General features: G+C 52.8%; 2 protein-coding genes across 19 annotated transcripts in view; both read left to right on the plus strand.

Annotated features, from left to right (window-relative positions):
• The window catches only part of ZFHX3 (zinc finger homeobox 3), a 514,090-nt gene that overhangs the window by 384,383 nt on the left and 108,339 nt on the right, over positions 1-21,368 (plus strand). The window contains exon 1 of one of the 18 annotated variants that reach the window (XM_064670447.1): positions 668-2,051. The exons of the other annotated variants lie outside the window; for them this stretch is intronic. The gene's annotated coding sequence lies outside the window, so the exon portion shown is untranslated. Of the gene's footprint in view, positions 1-667; positions 2,052-21,368 lie in introns of those variants that run through there. 18 annotated transcript variants of the gene reach the window in all.
• LOC135422283 (transcription initiation factor TFIID subunit 4-like) lies at positions 201-2,902 on the plus strand. The gene is made up of 2 exons (XM_064671364.1): positions 201-532; positions 2,632-2,902. Exons 1-2 carry the CDS (start codon positions 201-203, stop codon positions 2,900-2,902), a joined length of 603 nt encoding a protein of 200 aa, XP_064527434.1.

Consider the following 21,368-nt stretch of genomic DNA (forward strand, 5'->3'; position numbering starts at 1 on the left):
GCTCGGGGCGCCCGGGCTGCTTTGCATGGGGCTGGTCCGGCCCCCCCTCCCGCCCGCTCCCACCCACCGCCCCGGATCCCCCAGCAAACTTTGTGCCGCTCGCCGTCCCGGAGCCCCGCCGCCGCCGCCGGGGACGCGCAGGTGCCGGCGCCGCGGGGGCCGCTGAGCGCCCGCGGACCCCCCCGCCCCGCCCGCCGGCCATGGCCGCGGGGCGCGCAGCGGGCGCGGAGCGGAGCGGGCGCGGCGCCCGCCCGGCCGCTTTGTGCACGGCGAGGCCGGCGGCGGGGGCCCGGCCCCGGCCCCGCGCGGAGCCCGCGCCCCCCGGGACCCCGCCGGGCCGCGGCCGCTCCGGCGGCCCTCGGTCCCCGCTGCCGCTCCGCGCCGGGGACGCGCTGGAAAACAAAGGGGCGAAGAAAGTGCCGAAAACTGCCCCGGCGGCGACGGGCCCGGCCCCGCGGAGCCCCGCACCCCGCGGCCCGCACGGCCAGGCCACGCACAGTAACGGCGGTTCTTGTTCCCCGCGGGCGGCTCGGTGCGGGAGCGCGGCGGGGGCGGGCGGCACCGCAGGCCGAGCCCGCTCGGGGCCAGGGTTAATGACTCGGGGCTGCAACGCCCGGCGCTTATCGCAGTTACGTGAAACGCGGGTCTCTGTCGGTCCCCGCCGGTCCCCGGGACCCGCCGCGCCCGGGCTCTCGCTCCCGCACGCACCCTCCGCGGGGAGCGTGTGTGTGTGCCCTGGCTGTGCACGGCGTGCGGGGGTGCCACGCACACGCGGGATTCATACTGTGAATTATTTATAATTTGGGTTGCGTTTGTTTGTGTCTTTGGTTGTTTGGGTTTTTTTAATTGTTAAATTGTCCTCACCTTTTCTAAAAAACCAACCAAACAAAAAAAAAATTGATTTCTAGCAAGATCTGTTTCTCCCTCCCGCTGTGCTCGGGGCTGCTCTCGGTGTGTCCTGGACTCTGTAACGCGGAGTCCCCTCCGTGCCTGCTGTCTTTCTCCTTTTCTCGCTCCTGTTTAATATGGAGCAATTTTCTGGAGGCTCGGTGACTCCCTCCTTAGGGTCACATTGAGTTCGAATCCGACTGAAGGTGCAGGAATCCTGCAACGGGGGAAATAAGAGAATAGAGAGAATGGGGTCAAGTTGGCTGCTTAGAGGCCAAAACTCCCATAGCTGCCTTTAAAAATATATGTATATTTGGCTTTCCTCACAATATTACGGATTGCAGCTTCCTCTTTCAGGTATTTTCCTTACAGCCTAAAGCCCTTGCTTCCTTTTGCCTCCCCCCCCCACACCCCCGTTAGGGGAGAAGTGGGGGGAGGAGAGAAAATAAAAGGAAAAGAAATGGGGGGGGGGAGAGGGGAAAAAATAAAACCCATTGAGTTTAGGCAAATAAGGTTTGGTCTCCGTATCCTATTACAAAGCACTTTGAATATGCAAGACATCACACAAGACCAGTTATTCCAGTTACGACAAACTTAAAAAGAGAAAAAAGCGAGGCATGTTTAGATTGTAATTTGTTAGAGCAAGATTCGTATTTAAAATTCTGTCTTAAATTTTTTTTTCAGCCTTGCGTTGTATCCAGCCTTTTTCTGATGTCTGGGTTGTTGGGGTTTTTTTGCATTATTATTAGTATTATTATTAAAATCTTTCCATCAAGTTTAGGAAGACCGCTGCGAGCAACACATTTTCTGTATTTTTGTTCCTGTATCTCGGAGGAGAGTTGGCAGGGATTCTGTGGTTTGCAGTTACACAATATGTTATCATGTTTTTAATCACTAAATCATTGCAGTGGTTATAGATTTACAGTCTTAGGGTATTACTGAGCGGCGCAGCGCAGCCCGTGTGTGCGGGGACATACGAGAGCATGCCGTTAACATGCTCGTGAACTTTGCTTTTAAATCATTTCCCGGCCGAGCCACGGCGGAGCACGGAGCCAGCGTTTTGGCATCACCCCTCCACGCACTTGAGGAAAGTTTGTGCAACCCTCCCGGCAGGGCAGGAGCTCCGATGGGCGTCGTGCGCGCCCTGTCCCGCGGCGCTGGCGGTAAGCAGCGGGTCAGGGGGCGCGAGGGGCGGCCGGTGGGCCAGGGCCGCCACCTGCGTGGCCGGGGGGAGCGGGCAGCCCTGCCGGCTGCCCTCTGCTCCCGTTTCCCCCTTTATTATGTAACAGAGCCCTCGGCAGCATTAAAAATTCAGCATTACAAGCTGATTGTAATGCTCCCTCATTAGGGAGCACTGTCTGGTCCGGCGCTGAGCAAAAACGGAGTGTGGCTTTTCGGCTGCGGCGGAGGCCGGGGAGCAGCCGGGAGGGGGGCGGCTGCCGAGCGGGGCGTCCCAGGCCCCTGGCAGCAGGATCATGCTGGGCTCCCCGCCGCTGTGCAGCAACAGCCCTGTGGCCAGGCCCAGGGCTCACCAGGCTCCTGCTCTGCCGACAGCTGAAGGCTTTTTCCCTGCACGGCTGCCCGAGCTGCCTCCCGCCCGGTCCCCCTCCGCAGGCAGCCTTGACTGGAACAAAAGCAAAGAAAAGGCACATTAGAGGGGAGAGAAGCTCTCTGTCTGGCCGGAGAAGTTGCTTTGCTGTATTTGTATTTTTTCCCCCTACTCTTTTTTTTTTTTTAACGCAGTAATTTTGGGAGCAGAGGGCAGCAGGAAGTTGGCTCCAGCCCCTCTCCCGCGCAGCAATGCCGGCTGCAGCAGCGCTCGCCCTCGGCCGTGGAGCCCCTGGACCCTTCCTCCCACCCTGACGCTGCCTTTTGTTCCCGCAGGACCGAGCCAAGGTTCTGCTCGGTGGGCCGAGGCAGCACAGGCAGCTCCGCGTGCCTGGCACCGTCGCCTGGCCTTGTTGTGGCCACTGTCACACCAGGGCCCGGTGGTGGCCGCTCTGACAAAAGCTAAGGCTTGTGTCCCTCTTTTATCTCTCCGCTTTGACCCCTCCGCCCCAGTTGCTGTTGGTGTCATACTGGAGGCCGGGAGCAGCCCGGGGCAGCACATTTCCTTTGGGCCTGGCCAGCACTTGAACGGCTTCAGTGGGGATCGCTGAATCTCAAACTGATGGACACACGGCTGGTTGTGTCAGCCTCCTTGTTAACACCTCCTTCCGCTTTCTAAAATAACAGTAATAGCAATAATAATAATAAAAAAAAGATGTTGCATGGAGAAGTAGGAAAAGGACTAGTGGGCTTTTAAATTGACTTTATTCACATGCTGTGTTCTGTTCTGTGGGGGCTCGATCTCTTGTGGGATCATTTCCCTGTTGATGTCACTTGCTTGTATGTGGTAGGAGAGTTTTCGGCAACCATCTTCTGTGGATGCTGCCGGCAGTGCATGCTGGCCTTGCCGTAGTGCCAGGGCTGGAGGTGTGTTTGCACTGCAGAGGAGATCGGTTTGGGACGGATGGGCTGGGGAGAGGCCGAGTGTTTCATGGCTCTTGTGTCCCTTCACCAGAGCGCAGCCAAGGTTTGGCCTTTGTGTGGCTTCAGGGGCTGCGTGCCAGTGGGCACGGCCGGCTGGCAGGAGAGGTGTACTGTGAACAAAGCTGGGTCCCGCCAGGTCCCCCTGACCTGGCCGCATGCTGGATCCCTGTGCCGCTCACGGGCTCTTGCAACTGATGACCACAGGGGCTTTGGCCTGGGAGAGGCCCCCAGGGCTGCAGCAGGTGCCTCTGGGGGCTGTCCCCCTTGCACTGCTCCTGATTCCTCATGGTGGGTCATCCCCCATGCCCTCTGGGAGCTCCAGGGGGGCTGGCTCCACTATCCCTGGGGCAGTGCAGGGCAGGGGAGGACTGGAGAGAAGAGCTCCTCCCTGGCAAGTGGGGCTGCCCTTCCCTCCTCCCTCCTTCCTCACCAGCTGAAATTCAGGCCGGGCGTCCAGCGCATGGCGGCGGTGATGGGGCTGTCGAGGGCTGTTGTGGCAGGAGAGTGGGAATCAAAACATCTGTGCGCAGGCCTGGGCGCCGCAGCCTCTAATGGTTTTGACGGAGCTGTTGTGGTCTGTTGTCTGGAAAATCTGCATTCTGCGCCGTGCCCGAGGGGGCCGCGGCACCGCAGACCGTGGCGGTACCTAAATATAACCGCCTCGCGCCGAGGGGTGAGGTGAGGGCAGCGGGAGCAGGCCGCCCGCCCGCCTCCTGCTTTGTCTCTGATCTGCGATTCAGGCATTTTTGTTTGCTCCCGAGGTTGGGTTTGTGTGTAGGCAGGGATTGGAAAAATAGATAAATTCCAGCTAGTTTAAAAAAAGGGAAAAAAAAAAAAAAAAAACAGAAAACAACAAAAGGGTGGATGAGTCGGGCTTCCCTCACTGCAAACAGCAGTTCTGACACTGGGTCCGGGATCCTAATAGCCCTGGCTGTCCTGGCTGCCCGCCTTGGTGTTCCTCCTTTCCCTTGGAGATGCTGCAGGTCTTGCTCAGGTCCCATTGCACCAGCAAGGAGCCAGCACTTCCCAGTGCTTCCTTGTCAGCTGCGCTGGACAGATGTGTCCGTCTGTCGGCGCGGGAGGTGGATGGTCATCGCCGCAGCAACGCTGGCTGTGCGCGGGCGTATGTGCACCAGGTGTGCACGGTGCGTGTCAGAACTGACCGTGAGCACAGTCCATGTTCACTCCCACCTGAAATTATTTTTCAGTTGGGGATGTCAGGAAGGGAGCTCTGTACAGGCCGCAGCCAGCGGTCGCTCCCAGCACGTCCCAGGCACTGCTGAAGTGGAGGGACTGCAGGATGATGGCGGGTGCTGCTGGCAGGCCGTGGCCACCCGGCTTTGCCCTTGAGTTTGCTGCTGGGAGAAAGACACTTGGCTGTTGATTGTAATTTCATTATGTCACAAGTGCCAAACATGCCTCTCGCTAAGAAAAGGCCAAGAGGAGCAGCAGTATTTTTCTATTTTCCCTCTGAAAAACAAACATTTTGCAATGTTGCGAATTGTGTGGTGCATGTTGCTGTGGAGCAGGAGGGTGATGGCCCTGTGGTAACCAGGCTTTCAGGTATTAAACCTGGTGAGGGCTGAGCCATGTGAGTTCCTCTGCTTGATGGGGATGCTGGAGCAGATTATGTGCATGGCAGCTCTGGTAAAAGGTTTTCTCCTGTCCTCCCCCCTCCCTGGTATCTGGGAAAGTGCAGCCTGCAGGGCCTCCAACACATTAGGTCTCAGTAAGTGTTTATTTTCATGGCCCAAGCATACCTGCTGGAGCATCAGTCCCTGCTTGGGAAGGATGGGAGCAGGCGTACTCTGGGAGCTGCTCCCAAGCCTTCAGGTCCAGGCAGCAGAGCGTCCTGCATCCCACCTTGTGTTTACTTCGTACTTCCAACTGCAATTCCCTGGCTGGTGGTGGCCTGACTCCAAAACAGCTGGCTGGCCTAGTTGGATCGCAGGGGGTTTAACCTTGCTTTTGCCGTGCTGCCACCAGCTGCCTTGTGCAAACACCGTGGCGCTCGCCATAGAATTCAGTGCACGTGCAGAAACGCTGATAGTAACATGGCAATGATGTGCTTGATCCTGCCGGGTTGGGTGCTGGGTTTCCTGAGCGGCTGTGACGTCTGGTAACAGGCTCTGAGGGTTTTGGTGTTGTTGTAATGGAGTTGAGGAGGTTGTGAAGGCACACCTGGCTGAGCTGCAGTCAGGTGCAGTTTGTTTGGGCTGAGAGGCGCAGTCAGGTGTGTGTTGTTTGGGATGATGCAGTATTTGGGGGTTCTCCCCCAAGGTGGATTTGCTGAGGTATGATGTGGTGGGAAAGTGTGCTGGCAGGCCTGGAGCTTGGTTCAGAAGACTGAGCAGGGGGAGTGCATGGAGCTACTTGGTGTCTGAGGCACAGGTTTGAGAGCTGCGGAGTCTGCAAAGCAGCACTGCTCCTGCGGCGTGGAGGTGTTCTGGATTCAAGCTGTGCACAGCAGCTTGTGTGTTTTACCTATATCTCTGGTGTTAGAGAGGCTGGTGCCCAGACCCTTGGATACCTGAGAAGCAGAGCAGGGGCTGCCCCAGCTGTGTCGGGGTGTGGGAGGTTCCCACAGGATGGCTGCAGAGGCGATGCTGCCAGGCCGTGGTTCCGTGGGTGTGCACTGTTGGACAGCACTGGGTGTCAGTGCCAGCACAGGAGCTGGTCTCGGATGAGCAGTAGCAGTGTGCCCATGGCCGCTGGAGTGGTACCACCGGGTGGTCTTTGCTCCCAGTGCGTGTCCCCTGGCTGGGTTGAGATGGCTTTGTGCTGCTGGTGTGTGAGCGAGCAAAGCCCAGGAAGCAGAGGGCCGATGGCCACCACGTCCCCTCTGGCTGGCCACCGCGTCCCCGCGTCCTTGCGTGGTTCCCATCACAGCCCCTGACTGTGCCAGACAGAACTGTAGATGTCAGGCTTTGCACAGAAAGGAGAGCGGGGAGGGAGGGCGAGGAGGAGACACAAGCGCGCAGCAGCAGGGCTGCGAGGTTCAAATTAACCTTCTGCTTTGTTGGTGTCGAAGCGAGGCGCCTTGGCCCCCGGCACAGTGCAGGTCACACGCCCACCATCATTCACATGCAGCTACGTGGAGCAGTGGGGCCAGGAGCAGGGCATTGCTCCCCAAAGGTGCTGGGGACAAGGGACAGCAGGTGCCGGGGCAGTGTTGGGCCCAGGCACTGGAGGTGAAGGCACCCAGTGGATCCCAGGGGCCGGCAGAGCTCACTGTCCCCAGGGCCCTGCAGTCAGTGCTCTTGTGTCCAGCTTAGAGGAACAAGTGCTCTGGCCTTTCATCTGGGAATCAGGTCTGCAGCACCCAGGCGTGTGCTCCTCCACAGCTGTTTCAGGTGTCAGAGCCTAAATTTCTCCTCTTTAATTTTCTCCTGTTAATTTTGTCTCCTTTAGTCTTACATACTTCCTTCCCCAATTCCTTTCTTCTTGCTGTTTTTCATCTTCCATAGAGACAGTTAAAAGCAGCTTAACACCGTGAGCTTGTTTGGAAGTCAGAAGATCCGTTTCGGCTCTGACGCTGACTTTGGGCAAGGCACCAAGTGTTTGCCTCAGCTGGAGGATGAAACGGGCTGATGCGTAGTTCACATGCAGGGACTGTAAGTGGGGGTTAATTATGAAAAATCGTGACATGTCTTAAATCCCCAGAGCATTGTTGAATCCTTAAATTTTAAATGGGGGTGCCTGCTGTGGGCAGCTGCAGAGCAGAGGGGTCGTTCAGAGTGGATTGGCACCTCCCGGCAGGGTGGTCATTTTGGAGACCTGTGCTCTGGTACTGGAGAAACTGGGCTGGTTGGTCTTTGTTTTGTAACACCTTTTTATCTCTCCTGGTGTTGCTGCCTTCTGGAGCACAGAGCACTGGGGCAGAAGACTGGTCATGTTGGCCAGGATTTGTAGTCTGGGAAAGTCCAAGCCTAAGCAGAGCCACATGTGAAGGTGTAGGCAGGTTTATGTTCTGAGCTCCTGTTCCTCAGGATGAGCTCCTCTGGGCATGGCATTGGGCCTGCAGCACAGCTGGAGGAAGAGGCACTGTGGCAGAATGTGCCAGTTAGGATGGTTGTGTTATTGGCCAAGGAGTGAGGATGGTGGACAAGAAGCACGTGCTGCCCCATGACAGACTGGTGCTGGAGGAAGGCTGGCAGGCTGGTTTTTCTGGCAGTACTTCGTGGCTGGCAGAGGGGAGAGCAGGTGGTGTGCCAGGCGTTGCTGCCAGCCTGTGCCCTTTTCTCGCAGTGGAGCAGGACGTGTGCTGCGTGCTGGCGTGGGACACCTGGCCCCGGGGAGGGCAGCCAGCACCGCCTGCCCCTCTGCTATTTCAGAAACTTGGTGAATAGCAGTGCCTGTCTGAAAGAGTTGCCACAGATTTTTTCCTTGGTTGCCTTATTTTAACCAGCCTCTCCACTGTTTCCTCTTTATTTTGAGGGGTGTGGAAGTCTTGGAGATTTGCATGAGATCCTGGAAATTCCCCAGGTGGTGGGTCAGCTGCCAGCACAGCCCTGTGTGAAAAGCTGCCTTCACAGCGGGCTTGCAGCGGTTTCACCTGGAACTGCAGATGCTTGAGCAACAGAGCCAAGCTCTGGAAGCACCGGGAGAATTGCTCGGAGCACATGGAGGAGAAGGGCCGGGGTCAGCCTCACAGCATAACTGACTTCTCTTTTCTTGAAACCACCCAGCTGTGCCCAGGCTGCAGACCTGGTTGCCAGAAGCCCCTTGCAAGGTCCTCCTGCTGTTGGCAGTGAGACTGGAAGTGTCTAACCAGCAACTCCTTCAGCCTCATAGCATCCTTTTGGGTCTCTGGAGTGATACTGCACTCTTAGGAGTGGAGATTTCCTTCCTCTAGTCTGAGTGGCCACTGGGCTGTGCAGTTGTCTGGTTACTTCAGGCAGGAGCTGGGTATCAGGACTCTGATTTTGATTCCTCCAGCAATCTTTTTCTCAGTCCCTTCTTGCTAATGGGCGCAAAGCACTTGAAGTAGTAATGGTCAGCAAGATGCTTTTGATGAGGTTCTTCAAGAAGCACTGGCTGTCCTCTGGAGCTCTGAAGTTCACCACCACTGGAGAACACAGATGGAGAGGTGTCAGGCAGAGCTGCAGGTGTTTTACTGCTGGTGGTGCCCAATGAGTCTCCTGCATTTAAAAATGTAAAAAAATGTAGAGAAACAGAAAAAGCTCCAGGCTGCCATTGAAACAGACCCTTCCAGGAGGTGGAGGGTGGTATTTTGGTCACAATTTCCCCCAAGCAAATATTTGGGATACTAAGAGCTGTGTCTGTGTCTTGTTGGAGGCCTTGCTGGACTGTGTGGCAGGACTGAGTGCTTTCCCAACTCTACATTAGTTTACCTTCGCTAAGACTCAACCTTTATTGCAGTTGCCTGAATGTTAAACAGTTCTGAGTGATGCTCTTGGCTGTGCCTGAACAGCACAGAGGAGGGGATGGCAACCTTGAGTCAGCCCCATGGTCCAGGTCTCCATAACGATCCCTGGCAGTTCTGAGCCCCAAAGATGATGCTGGTGACTGCTGTGGGGATGGCTCCTGCCTTCCTGGTGACTGGAAATAAAAGGACTGGGTGTCTTAGGGTGCAGATCATTTACAGAAGGGGAAGATGATGGTGAAATAAGGCTTCTTTTGGTAGAATCAGCTACTGTGGTTACTGCAGCAGAAAGGACAGAGAGGTGGTTCTTTAATGTTCTCATGGTATCTTGAGTGTAAATGGTTTTTTGTTTGTTTGGGGGTTTTTGTTGTTTTATTTAAAGGTTCCTTCTTCCTTGTATGAGCCTCTTGCACAGCAGAGGAAGAGAAACACTTAACAAAAATAGAACCTGTGTTTGCCTAAAATGAGGTTGCTGTGGCATGTTTAGGACTCAAGACTGTGTGACTTTGAAGCTGTGACTGCATTTCACGCTGCTGATACCCTTTTAACTGTCTTAGGTAAACAGTACGATTGGACTCCAAGAAGTGTCTGGTAAAAGCTGTGCTCGGCTCCTCGTTCTGACTGTTTCAAAGGTTTTCAGAACAAATACCCTCTGCTTACCAGCACCCTTTCTACTTAGGAAAGTTTACATTGATTTATTATTATTTTTTCAAAGGATTTACTTGCACATTAGAATGCCCCATGGACATTATTTTCAGTTCAAGGAGGGTTTATTTTAGTTTGGCTTAATTGAATTGGAAACAGTTACGAGCTGTACCAAAGCGGCTGGATTTCGAACCAAAACAGGAATGTCCACGAGCAGGTTTACACCGCTGTGTTCACACACTGTGTGCTGGATTCCTGTTGTTTACCCGTGTGTAGGAACTCCTGGCAAGTAAGTCACCACAAGGGCTCGGTGGTGCCAGGGCAAGAGGCAGGAGCAGGAGGGGCTGCAGGGGCCGGTGTCGTGTCCATGTGTGACACTGATGCTGCTGCCAAGGCCAGCCTTGCCCTGGATGCTTTTTCCTTTTGCTGACACAGAGCTTTGGGACAGTGGCACGGGGAAGTAGTTTAAGGAAGGGACCTGGGTTAGAAAAACTGCCAAAGGATGGGGGGGAAAATGAAGCTTCCTCAAAATATTTTTATTTTTGGTGGTTTTGCCTGCTTCCGTTTAATTTGAAATAGTCGTGTGATACAGGTTGTTGCTGCAGAAATGACTGTGCTGGAGCAGAGGGGAGTGGGCAGGCAGGACCAAGAGCCCTTCCTAGAGGAACAGTGGCAGAGGAGCCCTCGCTCTGCTGCTGCACTGGCCAGAATCATGTGTGGGGCTGGGGCCTAAGTGTATGTTTGGTGTAGGGCTGCTAGGGAGCAAGGCACTGTTTTTAGTCATCTTTATTTTATTACTGTTTTGTCCTTTCAGAAGTACAGGTTGGTTAAACTAAAGAGTATCCCTGGGTAGCCTTCCACCTAAGGAAGCTGAGCTAAGGCTGAGGCATAGGCTTGGCTTAAGGCGCAGCTCCTCCTGCCATGGAAGGACGAATTGGTCCCCACAGTGCCCTGGTCCCTTCTGAGTGTTCTCCTTTCGGGACCCCCGGCATGGGGAGCTGGGTGGGAATTGTTGTGCTGTGGGTGAGCAGCTGGGGCCGCTGGCAGCCAGGGCCTCGACCCGGGAACTGCCATGTGCAGCCCTGGCCCTGTTCCAGCTGCTGCCTTGGGCTTCGTGCCCCGTGCGTTCCGCACCATTCCTCCCGCCCTGCGGGGCCGGCACCTGGAGCAACTGGCAGCCTGGGTGGCTTCTGTTTGTAGTTTCACCTGCTTAAACAAATAAACAATCTCTTTGCTTCCAGTTCCTCTGCAGCAGCATTGGCCAGTGTTTCTGAAGGATCTGGCTCCTGTTCTCTGAAGGGTCCATAGGTGCCCCAGGTAGCTCCAACTCCTCCCTCCTGCCCCTGACCGGTGCTCTTTGCAGTTCTAAAACAAATATTTGCTGCAGGTTTTGAAACTCATTTAAGCAATTGCCTTTACCATGTCCAAGGAGTCTCTTTCGTGTCTCTCTGACATTGCAGAGGTCTGGGATGTAACTGGTGGCAGTGGAAGGGTTGGCAGAGGCTGTTCCAGCACCCCTGGGGGCACAGGTGCCCAGGCACACAGTGTGCCCTACCCTGGTGCGGGTTGTGCTGGGGCTGGATGAGCTCCTGGATCTCAGCTGTGTGTGTAGTGTTCTTGGCGCGCTTGTGGGTCAGGTGTGTTTAGACTGTGTGGCAAGGTCCATCTGTCCATCCATGTCCAAGCACCAGAGCAGTGAGGGCTCTCTTGGGGCCATCTTTGTACAGATTCCCCTTTTCCTGGTCATTATGGAGCAATTCTTGTATAAACCCCCAGATTTTGACTGTTTCTACAGACTAGTGATTTCTTAGTGGTTTATTCTGTACAAAGTCATTAGTAAAGCAAAACTTCCTACCCTGCAGTGAAACTGTGATCTTAACTGGCTTCCAAGTGAGGACAAGCAAAAGTGATTTCTCGTGCAAACACGAGAACAAAAGCCAGAACAAGAAGGATAGTTTCTAAATTGGATGGTGCAGCACATAAGAGTGGAAATTGCTGTTAGAGCTGATGTGATTTCTTCGATAAAGTCTGTTTGAAACTTTGCATTGAGAGGGAAAAAAATCTAGTCTGGAATATTTCTACTGTAATGCTCTTTCAGAACGGTTCAGTTGTGTGTTATCTGTTGTGGTGGGAAGCTCATCCGTTCATCCTGCCTGATGGTTCAGACTTGGCTCCTGTTTGGATGTGTCATCCTGCGGCCACTCCGAGCACCCCGGCTGCTTGCTGACTGCAGATACAGAGGTGGTGGTTTCCAACACTGTTCTGAAAATGCCTGGCTGCACTCGCTGCCCGTTCCCTGTGTGCAGAGGGGTCCGTATACCCCGTGGCAGGGCCAGGCCACTTTGCTCTCAGCCTGAGCTGATGGTCTGTGCTCAGAGCTGCAGTGACGAGAAACTTGCATTTAATAAAAGTCACCGTGGAAGGGTTCTTGGGATCTTGCCAGGGAGAGTTTCCTGTTTAAAATTAGAAATTGGATTATTTTTTTTCTTTTTGTTAATCCTTGATGTAAACTGGGAGTTGCTGGAGTTTTCTTTTAAATCCTGGGATGCCAGTCAGTGGGAGTTGGGGCAAGAAGAGCACACAAACAATCAGAACTCCAAAATGGTGGAATTTCAGGTTTTGGCCTTTTGCAAGAAGAAAAATAGTAAATTTTGTGTAATACTGAGTCCTCAGTGGTAGTAAGTGACTCATTAGGCAAAAGCAATGTGTGGAAACGCAGGGAGCTCTGAGGCTATCCAGGTGCTGGGCAGCATGTGGGGAGGGCCAGAGCTGGGCCAAGCACACCTGCAGCCTCTGCAGGAGCAAGGAGGCGAGCTCAGGTGAAATGCAGTGTGATAAAGCCAACTGCTGTAGTGGCTTTTGGAAGGGTAAACTTGTTGAACTACAGCAGTAGTCGGATTTTGTTCTGTTCAGGTCATTTTTGCCATTTCAGGCTTTTGGGCACATTCTTTGGTACATTAGGTGGGTGATTTGTTCTTTATGATGCAAGATGCTTTGTGCATCCCCTCTGGGGGAGAGCAGCATGGGGAGCCCACTCTGCCCTGATTTCAGGTGAGGCTGCTGCGGTGAGGAACCTCTGCTTTGGCTTTTCTCTGGCAGCTCTTTACTTCTGAGTGGGATTGAAGAATTTATCCCATTCCTTTGTTTTATATGGAAAGAAACCTTATCCCTGCGGCTTCTGTTGCTGCTGGTCCTAGGAGTGTTGGCGGAGATAAGGGCCGGTTCCCGCACTCCCCTGGGAGTGGCTGGCAGCCTGCCTTGCCTGACCCACAGGAGCCAGGCTGGATCCCTGTGTGCTAATGGGCCTGCCTTGTCCTGCCTTGTTTGTCATGATTTGTGGCTGCATTTATATGCAAATACTAACAACTTGCCGCTGAGTTAATTAGTGTTTTTTCTCTTTGCTTCCTGGAGCTTAAGCAAAAGGTCTTTATTCTCCCCATTTCGGTGGTCTGACCTGCTCCACCCGCTCCCCCACACCAGCATCCTGCTGCCTGTGCCAAGGGCGCTGAGGACCTGGGTCTCCTTTGGGGAGTTCTGACCCAGTTGCATGAACTGACTGCAGACCCTCATGGACCTCAGGACACAGCTGTGTGTTGAGGGGTTGAGGTGGTCACCACAGCTGGATGCCCTGGGTGTCTGGATGAGCATTTGCTCCCAGGCTTTGGTAGTGGCTGCTTTGCAGAGGAGGAGAACCAGGCCAACTCCGTATTCCTAGAGATACCCAGTGTTTGCTTTCTAATGTTGGGATTAAGCACATTAGCTGCAATGGGATGGATGATTCTCACCGGATGAGAGGCTCCAAGTGCGGGTCTGGTGACCCGGACATGACAAGGATGGAGTGGGAATTGCTGGCCTTTAACATCAGCTGGGAGTTGCCTTTTTGCTTTGGCAGAGGGGAAGGCAGGCATTTCTTCCCCTCCTGGGAATGGTGTCTTCATGTCCTTGGTTGGGCATGAGGATTTTACTCATTTTGATCTTTCATTCCATCTGATTTTCTGTGGGCCCTGCAAGTGTTGGCGTCTGCTGGGGTCACAGGTTGGGTTGGTTCCCTGTGTCCTCTGGGGCAGGTGGGGTCAGCAGCAGGAGACCCCCGGCACTGCTGGGCAGGAGCTGCTCCGGGGGCCACAGTGGTGCCCGAGCTGTGGCTCCCAGCCGGTGTCAGGAGCTGGGCAGTTCTGCTTGTCCCACCCTGTGTCTTTCTGCCTTCCAGCCAAGGCTTTTCCACAGTTACTGAGTCAGAACTTCTGTTTTGTTTTTAAGCCTTTGTTTTTCCCCTGGAAGGCAGGGCTGTGGTTTCTCTGTGGCAGGGGCGACAGCCTCCAGCCTGAGGCCAGGGAGTGGCAAGTCCCAGCTGGAAACTGGTGACCTTTTGCCCTACCACCTTGCTGGTGTTTGGAGCCTTGGTGCCCTATTGCATGATGGTGGAGGAGTGAAGTTGAGGTGGAAATGGTAACTTGTGCAGCATAGAGCTGGAAGAGGAGAGGTACCCATCAGTATCCTGCCAAGGAAAGCTGCCAGGAGCAGCAGCTCGCTGGTCAAGAGGCTTTTCCAGATCTTAGAGCCCGGTTGTTGCACATTTCTGCTGTCATCTGAGGGATAGTAAAAGGGAGGGAGTTTGAACTATTTTATATCAGTTTCCTGCTCCGGTGCCCCTCTGATGTGGGCATGAAAAAACTCTTCTGGTACCTGGCGATTTTTGTCACCATTGGATTTTAGACCTCAGAGGTGTATTTTTTGCGTGCTCTTACTTTTACTCTTCCATTTCACACTCTGCAAGGCAAAGAGATGTGGCACCGCACACTCATCCTGCTGCTGCACCAAATTTTTCTGAGGAAGTGCAGAAATGGGGATTCTTCGGCAATCTGTGTGAGCAGGTTCCCAGTGCTGCAGTGGGCTTTTAACTCCGTAAAGCTGAGATTTTCTAGGAAGCCCAGGTCAGCCTGGGTAAGGTCCAGGCAGGAGGGGCTGAATTTAGGATCTTGCAATGTGAAATATGGATTTTTCTTGTTCCATTTGGGCTGGTGGGACCCTATCTGTCCTGGTGGCTGTCTCAGCGTGAAGGTCTGAGGTGAGAAGCAGCTTGAAAAGGCTGTGTGGCATGTGAGGAAGCAAGTTAGCTCTTAATCATATCATATTGGCCTCCTTTGCGGCAGATACATCTGCTGTAAAATGCTTAGTGCTGAGCACCTGATTGGGCAGCCCATGCTAAGTGTTCAAACTCCTGCTGCCTTTTTTCTTCAAACAATATCTTCTGGCTTCCAGATTTCTGATAAATTGATAAGAGGAATTGCGTGAGTCAATAGAGTTGTAGACACTTTGCCAATATAACCCCAGCGCTATTGATCTGCCAGTAAATTAAAGTCTTACTTAGAGGCTGCCGATATTTCTAATCTCCTGCCTCACCAATTACACCCTCCCAGCTACCTGGGAAAGACAGCGACGAGAGACGAGGCTGCTGAGGTTTTTCCCAGCGAGCTGGGCCGTGGCAGCCAGTGCCTGTGTGGGGCAGGGGGGCTCAGAAATGACCCTTGGGTGGCACTAAGGTGGGTACTTGTTGGGGATGCTGCAGAAGGGATTTGCCAGGTTAGGGTTCATCCTGCTGCAGCTCCCAGGCAAAGACCTGGCTGCTGGGGATGGAGACAGTTCAGAGGGGCAGCAAGGCAGTGTCCCTGGGCTGTGTCCAGCTGGAGCTGGGACACTCTGCCCCCAGCCCTCTGCCTTCCCTGGCATGGAGTGGCCAATGCCGTCACATCCCGATGCCGTCAGGGTCGTGGCCCTGCAGAAAGGACTCCCAGGAAAGGATGCTTACTGGAAGAGGGGGATGCAGGGAACCCCACTGCCCTGCAGCTCCTTCTCTGCTGCTGCCCTGGGCACTGCCCCTCCACTGCCGGGACACAGAGAGGGGCTTTCAGCTGTCCAAGGGGCCTTGGATCAGAGAGCTCCTGCGGGGCTCCCCACGTCCTGGTGAGGTTTCACTGGATTCTCGCCTGATAAGCCCCTTTCAAGTCTCATTTACGTTTGAAAGTCCATAGTTAGCTTTGGGAAGAAATCTCCAGATAAACGCTGTGTTCTTTCTAATACCCCAGAGCGAAAATCAATGGGAGGGATAATTCCTTCCCTTGTCCTACATGGACTTTCATGTGTTTCTACCTCCAGCAGCACCTTTTAAATAAAGAGAAGCAGCAGCCGTCCTTCCGTCCTTCCCTTCTTGCTGGCTCAGTTGCCCTGAGCAGAGCAGGGTGCTCAATTGGGGATTTCTGTTGGCACCTTTGGTCCAGTTCGGGCTTTTACTGGGATAAAACTGCCCACGTTGCTGGATTTGCAGGGCTGGGAGTAGGAATGTTTCTGGGAATTCATGTCCAGAGTGGTCTGTAGCTGGAGCAGAGCAATGCCATGGTGAGGGGATTTAAAACAAAATTTTCCTTACATTAAATGCAGTGAAGGTCGTTGTCTTATAAAACTGCTGCGAGATGGAAGATGGGCCCGTAGTATTACCATTTTTTTATCTGAAGCTTGTGCAGAGCACTCTGGGCAGTGACATCTCTTCTGCCAGGCACCCGGCAGTGCCTGCTATATGAGGCAGATCCAGTTTCCAGAAATACCTTGATAAGAATTAGTAGCTGAGACTGGTCCAAGACAGCTCCTCCAGACTGCCCTGGAACATGCTTATGTCTAAGAGTTGCATCCTCCAGCAATGAAGTTCTTTATCAGGCCACTTCCCTGCTGGCTGCATTGAGCTGCATTTTCCCTGATGTTGTGAAGTTATCGTATAGGATGTACATTAAAAGTTGTAACTATTCCAAGTCTGCTGTTTTGGCAGGGAATTGCTGAGTCTCATGATCTGTCTGTAATGGAGTGGAGATGCTGAGCTGCAGCAGGATATATTTACACCAAAAGCTTTTTTGTGGAGGAAACATCCAAGCAGCTAAACAGGTCAATGATGTCTTTAAGTTTCTGGTAGCTCTTGGTACAGTGCTGGCAGCGCTGGGCAGGCAGAGGGGAGCTGCACAGGTACCAGTTGCCTCCCCTGGTTAGAAGAGATGAGGGGGCAGTGGGAAATCCTGTGTGGACCCAGATGCTCAGTAAAGGTGGTGTTGAAAAGGGTGACTCAGTCCTTGCTGTATTGAGATACTTGAATCCTGTTCACACCTGGTGATGCCAATGCCCGAGGCAAGGGCAGGTTGGAACAAGGCTTCTCTACTGTATCTAAATAAGTTTTCAGGGTTTCCTTGGGGCTTTTTGCTCCCTCCTGGACACTGCTCAGAGTCCCACAGTCCAGAGCTGGATAAAGGGTTTGTGAAACTTTGTGGATGGCAGATAATTCCTTGCTCCTTTTAGCTGGAGTAGGTAATGGATCAGGGATTCAGCTTGTTTTTCCACCCATTTCTGTTGGCCAGGGCTGGAGTTGCTGCCCACAGCTCTCCGTGGAGCAGGGAGTCACCCGAGGTGACTTCCATCATAAATATTGCACAGCACTCGACAGGGAACAACATCACTGGAATGAAACCCATTCATTAGCAGCATCTCCATGTCTGCCCAGGTTTGCTTTTAGGATTGGGATCAGCTGAAGCTATTTCTGGTGGGTTCGTGACGATTTCTCTCCAGCTGTCAGAGACACAGGCGACTCGGCTACTGGCCCTCGCGTTTCTCCTTCTTTGCATCCTGAAATATTTAGTGCTCTGTACGTGAACTTAATGACTGAGCAGAAATATTAACGGGTTACAGTCCAAAACCTCTAATTCAAATGTCCCTTGACTTGCAGGAAATCTAACTTTGGGATTTTTGTGCTCTCTGCCAAGGTTGGTAATTTGGACAGTGTTCCTAATTTATTTCCACAAATTGGAGAAGGCTGTAATTTACTATTTTAGGAATCACGTGGTTCAAAAGACCTTTAATTAAAAAAAAGAAAGTTCAGTGCATGTCTGAAACTATAAGAATCACTAGACTGGATCAGAACAGTAACGTGTAGTAATTTGACCTGTGCAAAGTGGACAAATTCTTCTCAATTTTCTCTTCTGACCTGTCTGCAGAGCAGTGTATTTATGGAGTCATGGAAACACAGGCTGGAAGGGGACTCACTCTTCCAAGTGAGGGATGTTGCTGAGACCGTGATGGCTCGCCTAGGATCTTGCTCTAGGGACCCTGTGCCTGTGCTTCATCCTCTGTAGGTAACAGAGGGAAAAACATAACTCCTACCCTAAAACTTGGCCTGCAGTGATACAAGAATGTGGGTTTTTTGGTGGATAGTGAGTAAAATAGGTCACAGCTATTATTATCTGTGTGTTGGAAAACTTAACCATTCTCTCTTTTCCAGAGCTTTACAAGACCAATTCCCCATTGAAACAGAAAGGTTCATGTAACCTTCAAAGCAAAGGTTGAGGTGTTTCACTCCAGCTCTCCAGTACCTCCAGTTTGCTTTTGAGCCTGTGAGCTCTTGGTTTCAGGGATGAGAGCTGCCTTTCTCTGTGAGTGAGTGTCGCTGTGGTTTTGGTGGTGTAAAGCAAGTTTATAGGCAACTCCCTTGTGTGTTATCTAGCAGAAAAACAGCGTGTGGGGTTATCTGCCAGCACTGAGATTCTGTGAAGCTCCTCTCCGCTCATCTCTATGCAGGGCTGATCTAATTGTTTGAGGTATGGATTTTGCTACCTGGCTGTTCAGCTGTTTTCTGGCATCACTAGTATACTGGAGACAAACCTCACTGGATTTGGGGCATGCAGTCTGCGGCAAATACTTTGCTGCCACGTCAGAGCAAGTGGCTCATTGATAGTTCCTGTTTTAGTCACCTAACTTCATGTTTCACCTCAAGTATTAAAAAGGAAGTTGAGGCTAAAAGTAAAGCATTGCTTTTGTAAAATAGTAAAAGTTGTATAAAGATGAACACTCCCACAGGAATAGTAACTTCAGAGGGCATGTTCTTACCTTAGTTTTGGAGTGGTGACTGTACACCAGCCTGTAAGACCATGTTGGACCACATCTCTGCTGTTGGCCCCCTCTTCTCAGTTAGATATTCCAGTATAGGTGTATAATACTCTCTGAAACACAGGTTCCTGGTGGAGGCAGTGGGATGGGAGGGGGCACCTGCCTGGGTCTTATCCCTTGAGTAAGCTGGGCTGTAACTTAGAGGCACAGCCTGTAAGACGTTGTCTCTGGTGGGCAAGCAGAGGTGTGGTGGGAGCTGTAGAGAGTGCCAGATGCCCAGCAGTGTATTAAACACTAGTTGAGTACAGGAGGGCAGCATATCACAGGAGAGAGATAAGCAAAGTTCTCTGATTGTGGATCAATAAAGGTTAGTGACATCATATCTCAAAGTGAGAGAACCTGCTTTCTACAGACCATTTATCAGATTGCAGGCTGGAGCAGCGTTAACCTCTTCCTAACCAGGAGTCTGCTCCTCATCTGCCTTCAGACCAAATCACCTTCCACGTCTGCCACAGAAGGCTCCTGACCCTGCCTGTGCAATCCTGGCAGTGGTGCATTGTGCTCAGCTCTCTGCAGCGTGCTGTGTCCGGTGGGGAGAGCGCAGCGCTGGGCCGGCTGGGAACGGGCTCGTGGGATGCACTGGTGCTTACTTGTTGCTGTTACGTCCTCGGTGAGGTGGGAGATGCTACTTGTCAGTGGTAGGACATGACGGGAGTTAGTCACCTTGGTTAAAGGTCTGGCACTGTGCCAGGAGCCTCGGGATGTGATTGTAAAAGGCATCCTTAGATTAATCAGTTTTCTACGGCAGCAATGGCAGTGAAATCAGTGTGGATGGTCTTCAGGAAGAGTTGTGAGGGGCAGCAGGTGGCCTTGGGCATGTGGTATGTGCTGCACTCCTCGATGGGTCTGCCCTCCTGTGTTTGCTGTTGTTACCAAAATAGATTAAAGCTAAACTGCGTGGATCAGCCTGTTCTGCAGTCCTGTTTCTCTGCTGTGTGTGGTGAGGCACCAGCTTTCCACATGAATGCAACTTCTGAATGTGGGGAGTGTGGAGCCGCGTGCCTCGGTTGGATAAACGCAGAGCTGGGAGTTGTGGGTGACCCCGGCGCTGCTGGCGTGGGTGGCTCCAATGGGCTCTGCAGGGACTGGCCCTGGGAGCACACCAGGTGCTGGGTCCAGCCCGAGGGGACCCACCAGTCCCCAACAGCTTTTTTATCACTTTTCACTTTCTGATCTTGTTTTCAGGTGATTGGTAACATGAGGTACCTGAAAATGAGCAAACTTCCCTCTTCTGCATTTACCAGAGGAGTGTTAAGGATCCTGTGGAACATCCACGCCTTGCAGTAGGGAGTAGGGTGTAGGTGTTCCTGCTGTGTGGGTGCAGGTGTAGGTCTCTTGCTTTCTATGAATGAAAGAAAAAGGTGCTGCCTGGAGGAACCCGCAGTGGAGGTTTAGAGATAAGATAGCGAGGAGGGATGGCGGGCACAGGGTCAGGGGCAAGAACAGAGGTAATTCCCTGAATGAACTTCTCTTGTCTAGCAAGGAAATACCAATTTTTTTCGGAACCTACAGAGACTTGAGCCATAAAGACTTTCTGATTAGCTTTCATCCTTTCTCCATTGGTGATTTCTCATGGCAAAGAGCCCTTTTCTGTGGTGCCCTGGGCTGTGCCCCCGGGGAGCAGTGAAGGGCCTTACCACTGTGTGTCCTGGTGGGTCAGGGGGACAGTGGTGATGGAGCCTGTGCTAATGGGCTGGTGTCCAAGTGGAAAGTGTATTTTCAATGAGGAAGTGCTGAGATATTAGTGGAGCCTGGATTACCCTGTGATTGTGCTGTCAATACTGCTGTATTGAGTCGGAGAGAGCCTGCACGACACAGGGAAACACTTAGCTCACTGCTGCTGCTTATTGAGAAGCCAATAGCAATTTATGTGCTGACACTTGACATCGAATCCATTCCCAGAGGTACAGCTCCTGCTAAGCCACTGCTGGGCTCACCCTCACACCTGCGCCTTCCCTTGGCCTCAGAGCTGTAGGTGTGACAATGCTGAGATGCCTCCAAACGCACCCACCCGCTGGAGGGACCAGTGCCGGCCCCTGGAGCTCTTCTGGGACAGGCAGGTGGGGAGCAGCTCCGAGAAGCAGTGGGAAACCTGTGCTCCAAGGATCTGGTCTCACATGGGTTTAGCTTTATGTGTGTATTCAGGGAAAAAGAGGGAATGTGGGTGCTTTGGTCCTTCAATCCCACATCCTGACAGCCCGAAGCACCTGGGGCCTCTCATCCGAAGCAGCTGGATTCCTTCTGTCCTGCTTTTCTGTTTTCCTGGGACAAGCACAGCTGAGCCCAAGGGCCCTTCTGGCTTCCACATCTACCTTTTAAGAAAAATTTAAGATTATCTGATGCCAAATACTTTTGAGAGGAATAACATCCGTGATATTTCTTTGAGCCTGAACTCACTAAAACAGGAACTAGACCATAAAGGAGTGAGGATGGGATGACAGCAGAACTGGAGTACTGGAACGAGGTGGGAAGCAGAACGTGAGGAACCTGTGTCCTGGTGATGTGCTTGCTGTCAGGTGCTGGTGCTGCAGTTCTGCAGGAGCCCTGAGGAGATAAAAGACCCAAAGTCGATGGTCTTCTCAGCCCCAGTGTGCTGGGGCAGTGAAACTCCCATAGGTTTTTAAGTGCAGCTCTTGCTCTTTCACTGCGTTGCCTGGCAAACAATTTTACATGTTCTCTGTTAGCTGTGGCATTGCTTTTTGGTCGCTGTTCCCTTTGCGGTTCCCTCATGTGTCCCAGCCTTCTGGGAGGAGTAGAAAACCTGCGTCCTAAATCAAAAAGGAAACAAAGCAAGCATGATGTGCAAAGGGAGGCGCTTGGAGCGACTCTTCATTTTGCCAAAGTGGAATTTAGGTCATCTTGCAGGTCGTGTTTTAAATATCTGTGTTGCTTCACGCTGGCAGGTTGCGTAGCCAGTGTGCAGTGTCGTGGCTGTGCA

The sequence above is a fragment of the Pseudopipra pipra genome, chromosome 14, assembly GCF_036250125.1.
Source record: "Pseudopipra pipra isolate bDixPip1 chromosome 14, bDixPip1.hap1, whole genome shotgun sequence".
NCBI classification, from domain to species: domain Eukaryota; kingdom Metazoa; phylum Chordata; class Aves; order Passeriformes; family Pipridae; genus Pseudopipra; species Pseudopipra pipra.

Excerpts from the sequence above, each read along its gene's own strand:
- LOC135422283 (XM_064671364.1), top strand. The coding sequence starts at position 201 with ATGGCCGCGGGGCGCGCAGCGGGCGCGGAGCGGAGCGGGCGCGGCGCC. Across the intron at positions 533-2,631 it reads TGTTCCCCGCGGGCGGCTCG|TAATTTTGGGAGCAGAGGGC; the intron begins GTGCGGGAGCGC and ends TTTTTAACGCAG.